The sequence below is a fragment of the Papilio machaon genome, chromosome Z (assembly GCF_912999745.1).
Source record: "Papilio machaon chromosome Z, ilPapMach1.1, whole genome shotgun sequence".
Lineage (NCBI taxonomy): Eukaryota > Metazoa > Arthropoda > Insecta > Lepidoptera > Papilionidae > Papilio > Papilio machaon.
Genome location: NC_060016.1, coordinates 6,695,429 through 6,713,911, shown reverse-complemented (window position 1 = coordinate 6,713,911; position 18,483 = coordinate 6,695,429). Strand labels below are relative to the sequence as shown.

At 32.5% G+C, this 18,483-nt stretch overlaps 2 protein-coding genes across 7 annotated transcripts; one reads left to right on the top strand and one right to left on the bottom strand.

The window, feature by feature from the left end:
• Positions 1-1,079: 1,079 nt before the first annotated feature.
• Positions 1,080-11,869, bottom strand: LOC106717332 (arf-GAP with Rho-GAP domain, ANK repeat and PH domain-containing protein 1). Of its 3 annotated transcripts, XM_045685992.1 has the most exons (11): positions 10,879-10,942; positions 10,151-10,730; positions 9,644-9,848; positions 7,992-8,109; positions 3,217-3,338; positions 2,934-3,057; positions 2,621-2,833; positions 2,334-2,524; positions 1,550-2,164; positions 1,340-1,461; positions 1,080-1,257 (listed from the first exon to the last, which is right to left on the bottom strand). In XM_045685992.1, the coding sequence occupies exons 2-11, from the start codon at positions 10,675-10,677 to the stop codon at positions 1,125-1,127; spliced, it is 2,370 nt and encodes a 789-aa protein (XP_045541948.1). In that variant the 5' UTR covers positions 10,678-10,730; positions 10,879-10,942; the 3' UTR covers positions 1,080-1,124. The 3 variants fall into 3 exon arrangements, with proteins under 3 accessions (XP_045541948.1, XP_014366671.2, XP_014366672.2); XM_014511185.2 differs by having other exon boundaries at positions 10,151-11,869; XM_014511186.2 differs by having other exon boundaries at positions 2,334-2,518; positions 10,151-11,869.
• A 583-nt stretch (positions 11,870-12,452) lies between these two features.
• Positions 12,453-16,222, top strand: LOC106717109 (CCR4-NOT transcription complex subunit 7). Of its 4 annotated transcripts, none has more exons than XM_014510823.2 (8): positions 12,453-12,564; positions 13,150-13,296; positions 13,518-13,627; positions 14,054-14,167; positions 14,245-14,363; positions 14,585-14,742; positions 15,108-15,248; positions 15,737-16,222. In XM_014510823.2, the coding sequence occupies exons 1-8, from the start codon at positions 12,484-12,486 to the stop codon at positions 15,848-15,850; spliced, it is 984 nt and encodes a 327-aa protein (XP_014366309.1). In that variant the 5' UTR covers positions 12,453-12,483; the 3' UTR covers positions 15,851-16,222. The 4 variants fall into 4 exon arrangements, with proteins under 4 accessions (XP_014366309.1, XP_045542068.1, XP_014366310.1 ...); XM_045686112.1 differs by lacking the exon at positions 12,453-12,564 and adding an exon at positions 12,800-13,066 and having other exon boundaries at positions 15,737-16,221; XM_014510824.2 differs by lacking the exon at positions 12,453-12,564 and adding an exon at positions 12,800-13,066 and having other exon boundaries at positions 13,135-13,296; positions 15,737-16,221.
• Positions 16,223-18,483: the final 2,261 nt, after the last annotated feature.

Here is an 18,483-nt window from a genome sequence, read left to right as displayed (position 1 = left end):
CAACCAGACTAAGGGCCTGTTTCACAATGTCTAAGTAAAGTACTGGATAACTAGTCAATTAATTAACAGCCACAAAAAATTACCTGTTAAAAATTAATTTACATTTTGAAGTTTTGATTTATGGAACATGTGATAACTTAGGACATTATTATTTAATATAATCAGTGAAAAATATTTAAAATGCATCTTTTACGCATCATTATGTATTACGTATGTATACTCTGAATGTATATTATTCAACAATTACAGATACAAAAATATTTTTTTACAAATCAAAGACTTTTACTTGTAAATAAAAAATTAGATTTAAAAAATTGGCGCTCTAAATCATCAACAAAAGTCTAGATTTAATTAAATGCTAAAAATCAATAAAAATCATCTCATTAAACGTCAAAGTATGTCCATATTTAATACTTTTCATAACATACAAAATGAGAAACTAAATTGGACTAACTATTCTGATCTGAACTGATCCAGTTTACTTGACATTTTATTTACCAGTTAAGCTTTTAGACATTGTTAAACGACGATAATGGTTTTATTCGTCAGATAAGTTGTATGTAACTTTATTCAGAACTTTACTTTGACATTGTAATACCGGCCCTAATAAACATTTGAATTTTATAACAAATACTCATTAAATATTTGTGATAGCTGTAACATGTTATATAGCTTTAGATAAATACAAAGTAATATAATTGTAGAAAACTAAGAACAGATAAAAAAATATTGTGGGTAGTTTAAAAATAGCAAAATATTAAAAAATAAATAAATGCAAGGGTCAAAATCCATAAAAAATACAAGCACTAAGCGATCCCTCTAGCAGGATGCGATGACCTTAGTATACCAAAAAAACTTACAAACTAATCAAAAATTGAAAAAAAAAATCAATAAAATTTGAAAACGTTAACACTTATTTAACCTTAATTTTAATCTTAAATTTAACCTTAAATTTAGAGTAAGAAAACTACATATTACTATTTATCCTAAGAGATAATATAAATGTTAAACTAATGGGAAATGGAATCCCCATCTGCAAGATATATTAATGAAAATATTCACAAATAGAGTTAGAGGGAATAACATAGCAAGTCAAGTATTTTAACAGTTATGTATAAATATACTTATTGCAAGAAATCGTGTGGCATTGGCAATATGGTGTCATGTTGAGCAAACATCAGTGCGGTTGCCCATTGCAGCTGTGACTCTGTCACTCCGCCGGCTAATGTACTACCGAAGTACGGATGCTCCTTGCTCCTATCAAAGTACATACGTATAAAAAACAAATCTATGTCACTTATATCGATGTTAAACAATGCAATAATTTAAATTCATTTACCTCCGTTTCTTATTTTTGGGAATAAATGTGATAGCCCATCGGGATTGCGGATCTCTCTTGATCTCATGGCCAAAATACCAGATTATATCATCAATGTTCCATTCCTCCACTTTGGATGAACCCTGGAACAAAGTTGATATAAAGTTGCAATATTAATATCATATATTATACATTTTAAAATTCTTTAGACTCTAGACAACATTCACTTACTTGCGAGTCAGCGTAACCGGAGAGCTTGGAGGAATTGACTTCGAATACATAGGATTTAAACTTTTTCATAGCATCATTGGCATAACGCAATTGGCCGCATACTTGAGTTCCGTTTTTTGACATAGCATCCATTTGCAATCCATCCATTTGATATAGGATTTTGTTCTCTTTAATCACCAAGTTGTTATCTTTTCTATCTTCATCATCCCAGTATCCCCATCGGGTGACCACGTCTAGTACGATCTCGTCCTTGTGCACTATCCGTTTCATGCTGCCGTTACAAATTTGTTCTTCCAACATAAGCTTATAGTGTGGAATGTTAGTCTTCACGCTTAGTTCCATGCACACATCTGAACTGGTCTTGTCTGGCGTGAGTGAAACTTGGAAGTGATTAGAAGTATCATCCATGAAAACCCAGAAACGCAAATCACCAGCAGAGCTCGGCTGAGGTAGCGAGCGTGCGGATTCCTGCATCCTCATGATGACGCGATGGCATGCTAAATCCCGTTTAATTTCATCTTCGTCTGGGCACCAAACAGCTTGATAATTTAAGATTATATCTCGCACCACAGTCACCTCCTTTTCTGACCACGATATTTGCAGGCCGGTGCTCTTCTGTCAAGAAAAGTTGAAATATATATCTTAAATTCATATTTAATACCTGCAAACAACCTTTCACTAGGTTTGCACAGTCGAAATGGAATCTATATTTTGGAACCCTGAATTCAAACATGATTTAAAAGTTAGTTTAAATAATTTGATCAGTCACAAAAAGAATACATACCACACAAGGCGGCATAATGGTTGGTGCCCACACTGCGGCCAGGTTTTCAGCACTCATCTTATTAACTTCACTCCATTTTTGGATGAAGTTAAGATGTGCAAAGAGTTTACGAGCTGTGTTACAGGACACTGGGCTCAATTTATCTAGCGCGCGTTGGTATTCATCGAGGCGGCGACGCTCGTCATCTATAGCTATAAATTAAGTTAAATGCTACATTTACAAATACTGCATACAAATATTAAATTTTATTGAAACATTTCATGCAATTAAGACAAAAATAATAATACCTAAGGCGTTAATCAAACGATCGTGACATTCTCTTGAGATCAACGGAGTTGGCAAGTCCCGGAAGAAACGTTTAAATACTCCAGAGACGTCATGCTCCGTATAAATTTGAGGAGTGAGCTGGACAGACCATGCATCAGCCCGGAATCGGGTTAATAGCTCCGCCAGCACAACGCTTCTCCCGGCACGACGGTAGATGCCCTCTGATAGAACGCCTATACCCAACATCATACAACAAACACCAACATAATTAATGAAATAATACTTCACATAAAATAAAATCACAACTTAAGGGTTTTTTTTTTCAAAACTTACCGTATGCATAAATGAAGTTAATGCATTTGTCTACGATTGTGGGGACCTCTTCATTAGTGAGTTGTTGCTCATAGAGTCCTAAGCCGTTACTGTGCGCCGCGAGACTTATCACAGAATTCCAGTTCTACGAATAATATTTAAATAAATAAAGTAATTTATATACCGGTTTACATATATCTTAACTATATATCACAAGAAACCGTTCAAAGGTTTAGGATAAAAATATATACATTAAAAAAGAGGGAAAAGCAATGCAATACACCAATGTTAATTTCGATGTTACCTGGAACTCTTCAGTGTGCGGAAAACGTAAATAAAGAGTAGTGACAGAACAATCCAGAAGCAAGTTAGAACAACAGTCAGACGGGCATGCCTTTTTTGATTCCTCGTCGGCCGTCTGTGTACCTGTTAACAATGAACGCATTCAGCATTTTAAAGCAGTCAAGCTCAAACCAAGCTAAACACTATGATGCCAAAATTCTTTTTGTAATCAACCTCCACTTAACTTATTGTATTATCTTCACATACATTTTTTGCTTAAACCCAAATAAATATGGAATTATTATTTACGTATCAAGTTTGCAGAGCAGGATACGAGAGCAGATCCAACATTAATATATTTTTATTAAAGAAAAATTTCAAGATGAGAATGGAAGAATTAATATAATCACAGAATATTTTATTTAACAAGAGAATCAGCTTTCATGCATGTGGCATTTGAATGCAGTATCAAGTTTGTACCATGCAACAATAACATAGAAACAATAACCAACAATGACCAGAGTCGCTTTTAAATATGCTTGCATGGAAAAAGGTAAGCAGATATTTATTTGAAGGCAAAAGAGCAAATGAGCAAGAGGAACAATATTGTGATCATCACCACCCATGGACTTCTGCAATACCAGAGGATCTGTAGATGCGTAACAATAGCGTATTCAACACTACGCAATTGTCAAATGAAGTGAATAATTATTTGTAAGAGGGAGATGGGGATTACTTCTTAGTAATAGCGCCAACGGAGGTCACTGTTCATGATACGATAAAAGTGGCTTCATGTTCCCATGGATCAAACCAATATTAATAGTCTAAGATCCCGCTGCAGGATTGGTGCGCTCATCGACTTTTTGTTTAAAACCAAATTTTTATGTTTATTTATAGTTAAGAGAATATATATTTACTAGGGTGCCTATCAAAATTTGGCCGCCATTATTTTTTTAAAAATTATTTTTAATTGATTTTTGGTAAAAAATTTCGTTTATTTATTTTTTTAATAAAATAACGTCTACATAACGGTAATTAATATCAAGATTCTAAAAAATCACGGTTGCCGTTGCGCACCTGGCCGCACCTCTTTGCAGCCAGGTGTAAACAGGTATGATTTCGATAAATTTATACGTCTATAACCTATTTTTATTAATTATATGTCAAATTAAAGCTAATTTTTTTCTATTAATTATCATATAAAGTTGCTTAATTAAATCTGGCCGCAAATAAGGGTTGCTGGCTGTTAAAGATAATAAATATTTAAGGTAGAGTGAAAGAGAGTTAGCGCGTAACATCATTTGTCAGACGAGGACAGCGATTGCCGGCTGTGCGACGCTTTTAAGCCATTGCGCATGCGTCGAACGTTAGTGTTCTCAACCACCGGGGAGTAATAGAGACGACTTATAATAAATACTCCAAAAAATATGTAATTTTTTTCAAAATGACAAATTTAAAAATTGCAACAATAAATTAATATTGATTTGATATATCGACGGTCTAGTTAGGAATTTGTCTAACTCTGAATTTTTTAGAGGGTGATTTTTTTAACATTTTGATGAAGCAATAATCCAATTACAAATTATTTGAATGATTCAAACTTAAATATTATATCTCTATTAGATATAAATAATTTTAAATGGTTTTTTAAAATGATAATAAATTTTGAAGTAATTGTTTTTTTCGTACAAATAAAAGATTCTCTAAAAAGGAGTTAGATAATTTGCTAATTAGAACGTCGATATTTAATATTAATTTAAAAAATAAAAAAATAAAACCAAGGTGACTTAAGTAAAACAAAATTTTATTGCGAAAGTATTATTCAAAAATTTTATTAGATTTTATTCAAGTATTTAATTGTCCTCGTCTGACAAATGATGTTACGCGCTAACTCTCTTTCACTCTACCTTAAATATTTATTATCTTTAACAGCCAGCAACCCTTATTTGCGGCCAGATTTAATTAAGCAACTTTATATGATAATTAATAGAAAAAAATTAGCTTTAATTTGACATATAATTAATAAAAATAGGTTATAGACGTATAAATTTATCGAAATCATACCTGTTTACACCTGGCTGCAAAGAGGTGCGGCCAGGTGCGCAACGGCAACCGTGATTTTTTAGAATCTTGATATTAATTACCGTTATGTAGACGTTATTTTATTAAAAAAATAAATAAACGAAATTTTTTACCAAAAATCAATTAAAAATAATTTTTAAAAAAATAATGGCGGCCAAATTTTGATAGACACCCTAGTAAATATATATTCTCTTAACTATAAATAAACATAAAAATTTAGTTTTAAACAAAAAGTCGATGAGCGCACCAATCCTGCAGCGGGATCTTAGACTATAAGATTAAGAGATTTGTTTAGGCGAAAAGTTATAGTAATCTAATATATAAAATTCTCGTATCGCGGTGTTTGTGGTTAAACTCCTCCGAAACTTGACGATTCTCGCTTGACCGATTGTCATAAAATTTTGTTAGCATATTCAGTAGGTCTGAGAATCGACCAACATCTACTTTTTATACCCCCCCCCCCCCCATTTAGTTTTTTTTAAGTGCGCGCGGACGGAGTCGCGGCGACAGCCAGTAATATCTAAATTTGAAGCAGAATGAAGACCTTGATTGATGAAAACAATTTAAAATATTTATCAAGTTTAGTATTGTTAATTTTTAAAATTTGCTCGTGGAACTATGAATAAAAAGAAGTAACATGCTTTGTATAGCTCAACATTTAGGTGCAGAGTACATAAAGCGCCAGCTATGTGTTCTTTTATCTTATAACTTAATTCTCTAATAATATTTACTATTTGGTATTACTTCCTTCGCCTCTTTTTTATTTTTAATTTAATTTAATGATAGCAACACACAAGAGATTCTTTCAATGTTGCCAGGAGTTAACATTGATCAATACACGAAGCACACAAAATGGACGCAAGCAAGAGCAAAATGGCAGCTGGCGGTAACTATTCACGGATACTACTCATCTTTGCAATTCTAAAGAATAATCAACATCAAAGACAATTTTACTAACCGTAGGTTTCTCAGATCAAAATCTCCCTTTACACATATCATTATCTCTATTTTGTCAAAGATAATGACAGGGATGACGATATGTTTAACTGAGATTTTAGTTTCAGAAACCCACAATAAATGTTTTTATTATATTTAATCGCGAGTGTATTTCATTTTATCAATATACAAAAGAAATTAATATAAATATAAAGACATAACAACCAGTAATCCATATCACACTATTTATTGAGCACGAACAAAGGTGATATCGGGGCATGCGTACTAAATGTACCTGAAACTAAATGTCTATTTCCACTGCGTGTTTGCGACCGCGCGGGACCGCCATTTATATGGAGTCGAGTTTTCTATTTCAAAGGCCACCGTGACTACTACGCAAATTGAGAGCCGCGCGCAAAGCAAAGAAAGGACAAAGCTATCAGACGTTACATAGAAAGACGTGTTTCTTCTTAACAAAGCTATTTTCACTTCTAAACATTAACTACTCAGAAATATTTAAGAGAACAATGATAAGAAAATTCGCGACTAATGCTGAACTAACAGGATCATTATCATAGCAGCAAACTGTAGCCACACACAAACGCTAACATCACAACTATTTTACGTACCTTCATGAATTGCTTCGAGTAGTTGAAGTCAGTAGCTTATTCCTGATGATAATGTTTGCGAAACAGAAAAATAATATTTTTATATAATGGTAACGAGAATGTACTAAAATAATAATTTATTTAAAAAAAATTAATAAAAAAAGAAAAATGTCTTTAACCACAGAAAGAAAAGTTACAACAAATATCCAGGCGACGAATATTAAAATGAAACCATTTGTCATGAGAGACAGAAAGAAATATTTTTATGTAAATAGCAAGCCTACTGGAAAACATATGAAATTGGAAGCATTTTTCCAAATTAATCAATAATTTATGTTTGAGAACATGTAAAATAATATAAAACAGCATTTTCCCGTAAATCAAATAAAGCAAAAAAAAATTATAGATGAGCACTCTGTGTCTAGACTACCGATTGAGCTACAACTGAAATTCCCTATTGCTTGGGGGTCCCTAGTCCTAGAGGGGGTTAATGCGCACGGCGACGGCGCGTACACCATCCCGTTCGCACTTGGTCATGTGAAAATGCACCCGGCCTGTCGCTATGCAGCTTTGCAATCAATAAATCACGTCTAGACCCGGCGACAACGCCCACTCTTACATGTCTAGACTCCCCGACATGCTTTCCCCCTATATTATATTACTTTAAATTTATCACAATCAACAAACAGAACGACAAGTTTCTTGTATATTGTGATACTGTTGATGGGATACAATTGTATAAAAAAAACCTTTTTACACAATAAACATTTTGTATTGATCGATATAGGCGTCGACTTAACAAAACCGTCTAAAAGTATTAAGTTGTTGTTAAATTATATAGGATGTGATTATTGGGTAGTTTTTAATGACATTCGCATTCAATGGTCATAGCAAGTCCGTACAATTTTTATTCGTTGCTTCTTTTTTGTTTATACATTTGAGATGAATTAACCGAATATTAAACAAAGCTTACCAGAACCATAACTGAAAACAGCATCCAAGTTGCATTAAGCCATTTGTGCGGTTAGCGTGCACGAAAATATCCGTACGAGATTTTTTTTAATCGTTATATTGAGGTCTATAGCGTTCATAACGACTCCTTGTAGATTTTCTCATATATTTTCCATACACTCTAAAGTATAACACATAAGATGTACACAAAGTTACTCACCTAAACATCTGGTTTTTCTTAAGTCCACATTATCAGCTATATCTTCAGTACAATAGTACATTAGTTCCCTTCCTGCTAGTAGCAGCCAAGCTGCTAGCCATTCGCCACTGACGCCCACCTGATAATAATGCGCAAAATAAAAAACAAAAAAATATGCATTCTCATAAAACAACTTTCAAATTGCAAGAGACAAGTTCTGGTTACAATCAAGAAGATTGTTAAAAACATTGCGTATATTATAATAAACTAGCTTTTAGCCGCGACTCCGTCCGCGCGGAATAAAAAGTAGCATAAGGGGTAAAAATTATCCTATGTCCGTGCGTATATTATAATAAACTAGCTTTTACCCGCGACTCCGTCTGCGCGGACTAAAAAATAGAAAACGGGGTAAAAATTATCCTATGTCCGTTTCCTGGTTCTAAACTACCTGCCCACCGATTTTCAGTCAAATCGATTCAGCCGTTCTTGAGTTATAAATAGTGTAACTAACACGACTTTCTTTTATATATATAGATATAGATAAGATAACTAAAATAAGATTGTAAAGAGAAACGATTTGGTCATTTGTTGTGGTTTAATGCAAAAACTACTGAATTGATTTTCAAAATTCCCAAAAAAAAAACTTGTAAAATTTTATTTGTGACTAGCCTTTTTTGAATATCAAGATTGGAAGAATACAAATTATTTCAATGAATTGAAATCAATTGCATTTTTTACGAGAGACTTTCATAAAAATATGCTAAATATAGGTAGTAAATATGTTTTAATTAATTTTTAGGTTATGTAGAATCAACATACTTAAGACATCTTTTCATTATAAAGAACATACATAATACATAAAATTGTTTTTATTATTCAACAATGGCGATGACAAATATAAATTACATAGCATATTTTAATTGTAATTTAATATTCAATTATTTCTATAAAACAATTGTTTTAAAACATCTATTCATTTATGAGCATGATTCATTAAATAAGAACTATAGCAGGTCCTTTTAAATGACTACTACAAGTTATTCCAGTAAAACATGTTACTTTTAGAAAATTATTCATCATCGGCTCACTATGTCCCCACTGAGGGGCTCGGAGCCTACCCCAAGTTAGGGGTGACTAGGCCATAGTCAACCACGCTGGCCCAGTGCGGGTTAACTTCACACATATCATTAGACCCCACTACACCCAAAATTGTGTTCAGCAAAGCGGCTCATGCAATATTTGAGATATATTATCTCTGAATGAAGCCAAAGGCAATTAACTATACTTTATTAAAATGAAGGCTGCAATAAATAATGATGGGCGGGTATATTCAGCTACATTAAATGATATGACTGTAAGATGACTAAGATGATCTGATCAAAATCTATATATATAAAAGAAAGTTGTGTTAGTTACACCATTTATAACTCAAGAACGGCTTAATCGATTTGACTGAAAATTGGTGGGCAGATAGCTTAGAACCAGGAAACGGACATAGGATAATTTTTACCCCGTTTTCTATTTTTTTTTATTCCGCGCGGACGGAGTCGCGGGAAAAAGCTAGTTAATTATAAATGTTCTTCGCAAAATGTTAAATAATATTCCATTTGTAATGAACAACATGTTGCTGTAGTTAATCAAGCTTTTTTTTAACATTGTATGAATCCACCAACCTTTAAGTAGCACCATCCTAGCCGTGTGAATTCCGAGTAATTAATGGAAGGAAAGGCAGATGTAAGATTGGCAGCAATTTTTTGAGCCCATGTAAGCCTTTCAGCAGCGGTTGGACAACCAAATGTAATTTTTAATCTGGAGCTATGTTTTATGCCAGATTCTGTATTTGATATACCCAGCTCAAAGCAATATAAACTATTACTGCTGCAAATACACAAAAAAAAAAAATCCTACAATAATTAACAATATATTTTGTTAAATAATCTTATAGCACTTGAAACATTTGGATCATGGATCACAGAGTATTTTTCAGTATTTTAAACAATCAATATAGTTCTTTCTTGTTAGAAAAAACAATACAAATTTTTCTAATGCAGATGAAAATTCAGATCCTTAAATCAGTTTTTTAACACAATTTTGGATGACAACTTGCATATATTGCTATGTCTGGTAAGCTGTATTCTTTATGACACACATGTTTGACAATATAAAGGAAGAACACTCACCACTCCACTGGTAATACCATTTGTAGTGAAGTAACACTATTCAGTTTGTATACCTCCTTAAGAACTTGCATAGCCGAATCAACATAGCAAAATAATTTTTGCTCAGCCAAAGCACAGTACAAAGATTTTGTCATAGAAACTAAATTATCATCTGCAATCCATGTCATGATGCCACTAAAATGGGGACCATAATTATTTATAGCTGGTTGTTGCAGTGGTTTTAAATCAGGTTCTGATAGTACACCAAATAATTTTTTAAATTTTGATATAGTAGAACTCTTTGGTTTACTTGTTGACGGCCTGATTTCTTCAATTATCTGAACTTCACTGTCTTGGTTAGTATAAGGAGTAACATCTAAAACCTCATTCTGAAAAATGGAAGTTGCTGCTGACTTATCAGCAAAACTGACTTGAGATAAGGTAACATCAGATAGGTTATGTGATGATCCAAATTCCACAATTTGTGCATCTTGTTGTGATTTCTGTATTGTTAAACATTCTGTTTGTGATCCAAGTTGTTCTGTCATTTCTCGGACAATATTTTGTGATTTCGGCTCTGATTGTATAACTTCTTGTGACTCTGGAATTGTTATTACTTCAACATTAGGTATTGGTCTAAAGATTTTTTTCTCGCTAATGCAAATCTGCTTGCTTTCATTACCAAAAACATCTTCAAAATCATTTGTGTCCTCTATAATAATGGAGTCTAAAATCTGTCTGTTACTTACACCCTGAAATTTAGTGCTGGGATTTCTGTCATGAAGTGGGTCAAATTCACTTAGAGTAAAGTTCTTAACATCCACCTCCACTTTTATGCCAAAATCTTGTGACGGCAAGCTATCAAAAGAAGTGTTGTCTTTGGTTAAATCCTTTTCAGTATTAATTACACTATTTATGGCATTAGTTGTATACAAAACTTTTGGAGGTTTAGATGGAACAAATGTCTTTTCACTAATCTGACTGACGATTTTGCTAGGTATTAAAACTCTGGAAGGTGTTGTTGGAAATGTCTTTACTTTTATTACAGGTTTTCCGAAAGTATTTGCTTGGTCTTGATTATGCTCACCAGTAATTTTAGGAACACTAGGTTCATTAAAATTTTCTTCAGTACTGTTAGTCAGGCATTTTGTGGCATCCGACAACAATGATTGATCACATATGTTATTGGGCCGTTCATGTAATGAACTAATGAATTCATGCACAGATGAATTGGTAAACTGAATGGTACTCTGGATTGCATTTGGATTGTATTTAACTTTTTCTAAATTGTCTCTACTCATGTTTCGTTCACACAATGGTGGATGTGTAATTGTATTTTCACATAACACCATTCCGGTTTGATATAAAAGAGAATCAAACATTTCGATGTTTCCATGGTGACCGTGAATTGGTTTTTCACATTTTACATCAACTAGTCTTGATGACTTGTCAGGGTTTACTTGCGTTAATCCCTTCGCTGTCAATATTTTAGTACGAGGCAACGGTGCGGGCTTTTTTGAACGCAAATCCCTCGGACTCAATGGTTTCTTCGAAGATGAATCCATTATAAAAAATATTAGAGATAACTGAAAAAATTAAACTAAAAAACAAGACTATGAGTCACCCATAAAAATATATTGTAAATTGATAGACAGAAACACCCTTTTGTTTTCTGGCTGCTTAAACATTAAACAAGTTTAACATTAATCAGAATTAAGACAGTGGTCTTAAACAAAAAACAAAAACGTGAAAATTTGATTGATGACAGTCAAACAAAACAAAAGAAAAAAATTCAAAATGGCGGAACCAAAGTTCCATTACAAGTAAAAATTTTCGTTGTGTTTGTATTATTACCAAAATGCGGTTTTTTTTCAATTAAACTGTTCCTATTCTTTTGAAATTTTTATGTGGTAATAAATATTGTCTGATGCATTTACTGGAAACGATATTTATTTAAGGACTTTAACTCGCTTATTTAAAAATTTAATAATTAAACTTTAGTCACACTTTTGTATTATTTATATTTTTTCTATTGATCTTCTTTGATTAGTAAAGAAATTAAAAATCAATTTGCCAATTTATCCATTCGATTATTACTTTGGACACAGTTTTAAAATTAAATTATAAGGATACTTCTATTTTTTGTAATGAAATTGTTGAAATACCGTTATTAATTAATTTAGGAAATATTTATTGATCTCAATATTTAAGTAATAATTTACAGTTTATAATAAAAAGCTCTTCGTAGGACTTGAACACAATACAAATATTATTAAAAACCTTAGCTCGTTATTGCGCATGCCCTAAGTCTCTTATTCAGGACCTTACAATTGATATATTTGTTTCAAGATCTAATGGACCTCCGTCGAGGGTATTTCTCGTACCATTATTCTGCGCAAGCACCAATCTACTACCATCCACTTTTTTCAGCAGACGTGAGTAAATAAACATTTTTTTAAAGAATTTATTAAAATTTATTTACAATTACCTCAGTTAAAAAATAAACTTATCAAGTTTCTTGTAATTATTATGGGAATTGTATATTAAAATTGTATAGCGTGAAAATGATTGAAATGTTTGTTTAAATTTATGATATGCTTAAAAAGCTCGTCACCAAGTTTGTTTATAAACGTTTTGATACGATTTATAATGACATTTTATCTTGGCGCACTTATTGCTTCCAAATTGACACTGCAATGACGATACGATAAAAACTGATACATAATTAGTTTATCCAGTATAAAATTAGAATTATGTTCTAGTGCTTGTTATTATCAAATGCTTATTGCTACCTAATTGTAAGGTAAAGCCAAATTAACTTCAGCAAAGCTCACTGCCACAGTGGCTTTGTTAAAAAGGTTTAATGCAGGTCAATAATCCTGGCGAGGCAGATTTCAATCATCGACTCGTCTAGATTCCATCGGCGGGCGGGATCATGTATGTTCGTACCATTTTGAACGTAAGGAATTGCTATTTTTTAATAGTATTACACGTTTCTAGTGAAGTGATTGATGTTTCAGATGCAAGCGGTGAATTTTGTGCCGATGTCGCAACCGCCACCGCCGCCACCGCCGCCGCCGCCGCCCTCCTCACAAGCTATCGACGACTGTGGCATTAAAGATGTTTGGAATTATAATCTACATGAGGAATTCCATATTATCAGACAGGTTAGTTTATAGTAAGTTTTTAATAAGTTTATTGGAAAAAGAAACTATAAGTTGAAGTTATGAAGTTCAGATTGGTATGGTTATGTTTTGTATGACATTGATTGAAACAGAATTAAGTAAGAATGAGAGTTTATTTTTATTTTGGTCATGTAGAAAATGTCCAGTAAATAAGGTAGGATTAAAACTCATAACATGTTTTTAGTTTTTCATATTTATTTCAGATTGTCCAGAAATATCACTGGGTGGCCATGGATACAGAGTTTCCAGGGGTGGTGGCGAGACCAATTGGTGAATTTAGATCAACTGCAGATTATCAATATCAATTACTAAGGTGATTTAAAACTGATTTATGTATATCACCGTCATCTATCTATATATATATATAAAAGATAGTTGTGTTAGTTACACTATTTATGACTCAAGATCGGTTGAACTGATTTAGCTCAAAATTTAGCTTAGAACTAGGAGACGGACATAGGAACTTTTTTATCTTGTGTGCATTTTTTTTATTCCGCGGGGACGGAGTCGCGGGTAAAAGCTGGTTGCTTATATAGTTATTATCTGTTTCTAATGAAAAGCTACCAACTACTAAAACAAACTCCCAGCTCCTCATTGGGCACTCACATGGGTCCAAGATGATTGAAAAATTAAACTTTTAAATGAAAGGTTAAAAGTTTTATTTTAAAACATTGATCTTGTATTAAAACTTTTTATTTTATTAATGAATAGAAGTTATATTGTACAAATTTGTTTACAGATGCAATGTGGACTTGCTAAGGATTATCCAACTTGGGCTCACATTCATGGATGAAAATGGCCAAACTCCATCTGGATACACAACCTGGCAATTTAATTTTAAATTCAGTTTACAGTAAGTTACAATTGGTACTGGTATTTGATTACTATGTAAAATTACATATTAATCTAAAAACATTGTATTGGTTGCAGGGAAGACATGTATGCACAAGATTCTATTGATCTATTGCAAAATTCTGGTTTACAATTTCGAAAACATGAAGAAGAAGGAATTGATCCATTAGAATTTGCAGAACTTATTATGACCTCAGGTTTGTTTATTTACATTTAACAAATTAAATATAATTTTAGTTGACTACTGAAACAAATAAAGTAAAATACTGTTTGTTCTATATTACTTGCAAATCAATCTTATAATCATTTATTTTCTGCATGCTAAAATAACAATGTCCATAATTGTTTGTATTCTTTAATAATTTCATCCGTTAATTTAATTATTTGTTTGTAATAACCAAAATCATTTTCATTTTAGGTTTAGTGCTAATGGACAACATCAAATGGCTAAGTTTTCATTCTGGATATGATTTTGGCTACTTGTTAAAACTTTTGACTGATCAAAACTTGCCATCGGAAGAAAATGATTTTTTCCAAAGTCTACGCATGTACTTTCCCACCATATATGATGTCAAAGTAAGAATAATAATTTTTTTTTTGTTTAGAAAAAGGAAAATAGTTTACTTCCTACATATAGTGCATATAATTGTGTACAATAGAAATGGATAATATTGCAAACACAAGTTAATGATGCACAATTTTATTTAATTTTCAAAAGACTTGTTATGAAACCAAGGAAATCTTAATGTTATCATTCATCACATTTATAAATAACATGTTTTACATTCCAACTGACTTATAGCTAAAAAGTCAGTCTAAAAACTTCTTGCCATTTTCATTAATCCACTTCAGTTGACCTGACTTTATCAACAGAAATGTTATTTTGTTATCACCACTCATCTTGTCATTCCTATTTTATAAGTAATTTGATTATATTTCAGTACTTAATGAAGTTATGTAAGAATCTGAAAGGTGGATTACAAGAAGTAGCTGATCAGTTGGAGTTGCGCCGCGTCGGCCCCCAGCATCAAGCAGGATCCGATTCACATCTCACTGGCATGGCTTTCTTCAAAATTAAAGAGGTATGTTTCAAAATTATTTAAATAAGCAGAGATGAAGTTGGCTGAACCACCTGAAGATCTCATCTAACTGCTTTTTACCCAAAAATACAATTATGAAGTTTTAAATGCAGTCAGGTTTTATTGGCATTGGCATCCATCCTAGTGTTATGAAAGAAAAGGGTCATGACATACAGACGGACCAACAATGAAGTGATCCTTTAAGGGTTCCGCTTTTTCCTTTCAAAGTACGGAACTCTAACAAACAATGAATCTCAAGGAAACAGTACATTTGGAATACAATATATATACTATGTTTTATTACAGACTATTTCCGTTCCAAATTACACCCAGATCTTTTAAAAAGTTTTCGAGTTACCATGTTAGTAAATAAAATGTATTAAATAATATGATACTGATTGGTTACTGCTACCTAAATATCCTTGTGTTTGAAACTATTTAACCTTTTTGTATCTTATTTGCAAACTTATAGTATCCCCCTGTTTTCTTAGATATTCTTCGATGACAACATCGAGAACTCAAGTGGGCACCTGTATGGATTGGGCGCGCCATTCTCCGCTACCGCCAATAACTTCCCCGACGGTGGCGACGGAAAGCCCTCCTGATGCGCGGCCGGCGGCCCCGGATGTCCCGCGGGCCAGTCACGCAGTTTCATCGTGACCGAATAAAAACTGATTCTGTAAACTGATTCAATAATAATTATTTCTTCCAAAACATTGTCAGTGATTAAATTGATGACACAATTTAAAAATTGTAATTGTAAACATATTTAAATTTAATGATAAGTAATATATGTTTACTTAGACTTTTATGTGCGCAAAAAGAATTACTTGGTTACTGATAAGGAAAACTGTCTATTGTCTGATATCATTATCGACATTTTTTCATATTCAACAATATGCCCCAAAATGGAGCAACAATTATTTACTAGGAATTCATTTACACATGAATATATACAACTAATTACTACTTATTAATAAGTGGACGTTACATTATAAGACTTTTTCTCATTTATTTGTAACTTTTAAGTAATTTTGATTATTGTTTTTAACATTGTAATGTTAATTTTTTAGCTTGTATTTAAACTTTAAAAAAGATTCATTAAACATATATTCAACTTTTAAGCATTTTCAGTCATACACTCTTGTTACACTTATTGTGTGTTCAATGTTCATACTGTGGAAATTATAAAATTGGTAAGTATCATGAATCAACATGAAATTACTACTGTCCTCGGCGGTAATTTCAAACCGCTACGACTTAGGGTCCTTCAAGAAGCAAGAGTATCACCATCTCAAAGGCCGGCAATGCATCTGCAATTCCTCTGGTACTGCGGATGTCCATGGGTGTCGATGAACACCTTAGTGTTCCTGCTGCTAGTTTTCCCCCTTCTCTTATAAAAAAAATTAATCATCAAACTGTTTTTGCTATGGATTTACACTTTATCCGTATGACTTCTTCTTTAAGGAATTAACGAATTGTAAAGATTGTTTTTAAAACTTCTATCAAATATTGCTTAAGTGATATTTAATGTTCGACATTATTAAATGAACATTGTTGGTTATATTAACAGAACACTCGTGTCAATAAATACGTTTTTTTGTATTAACAGTGCAAACCTACATCTATTAACATGGTTTTAGTAATGTGTGTTACATTACTAAAAAATATCAATATTGATGTAGACTTTCTATTGATTAATATTGTCATAATACTTTTAAATTGGTATTCAATAAGTATACCGGCAGGAGATAGTTTGGGACATGTATCATTGGTACTGCCTAACCCATTTTGGGTAGATCATCCATTAGAGTATTCTATAAGTTTGGATGAATCAGACCGTTTCATCACTGCTGAATTACCTAGATTTGCAGATTCCAACTTAAATCTATTTGCATTGAACATGTGTTCCTTATTTTTTCTGCTAATCCTCAGCCTAGATATCCCACCATTTTAGTTACTTTGCACCTATAAAGCATCTTGGGAAAAACAGTAGCTAATACCACAAGGAATAAAAGTTTTCTCTACTCACAAAACAGATAAAATCATGGGAAATAGGTAAAGAAAACATTACATTTAAGATTCTTCTTTATTTTATTTTCTTCTTATTCCTACAAAAATTAAAGGATAATAATCTCAATTTAGTCTTTAAACATAACATGCTCTACGCCAAAATCATAACAGCCTCGAATAAAAGATACAGTAATTCTGTCACATGTTATGGTACCATTTAGAATTAGATTCACTTAAAGAATATAAGTAATTATAGCTTAGTAATTCACTAAAATTAACCCAAGTACAAATAATAACCTATAAAAACAATGAATGTAAGACTACTTCATACCCCGTTTACACTAGGCCAGCTCAGTACGCCAGTCGCGCTCGAAATCAGCGCTAACATACAACTTGCCTAATGTGGACACCCATGGAAGCCAATCTGACAGATAACTGGGATGGCATTCTACTTTTCAGGCCAGGCCAGTTCAGTTCTGACTAAACAATTGTATAGGTACCACACGTTGTTATTTTATCTAGACCATCAATGTTATTGTTTGTAATTTTTGCTTTTTTGAAGAAAAATGTATTATACATTTTTCTTCAAATACTGAACAGTTAAGTAACATACAGTAAAGACTGTAACGTAATTAAATATAAAAAAATACAGTCGAATTGATAACTTTCATCTTTTTGAAGTTGGCTAAAATTAGAGCTCCAAAGCCTAGACTAAGAATAGAAAAAGCTACCTATTGTTGAAGTGGTAACTAAAATTGCTTTTTGAGTTTCTGAAATGTATTTTTGTCGCTAATTTATGCTCCCCTTGAGCTGCTTTAATAATAAAGCCGACCCCCTTTATCTCTTTCACTAATCAACTTTCTAACCCTAGGTTTTTTATTATTTAACTCATAATGAATTTATTTTGAAATTTCCTGTAGAACTAAATTGAAGGCTTGAATATGTAGCGTATTCCATTTTTTTCTTGACGACAATGCCCCTTTAGTCTTTACTAAACCCCCCCCCCCTCAGACTAGACTGGCGTAATGTGGACAACACCGTTCATGACAGGCCAGCGCGACTGGCTTACTGAGCTGGCCTGGTGTGAACGAGGCATAAATTAAGTTTTTAAACACTAGTATATATATCTACGGCTATGAGTCAAAGTAATTCATTAATTTACTTTTTGTGTGATACCTGCTTCGTTTATGGATTATGGAAGATGAAAATCAAAAAGTTGAGTTTT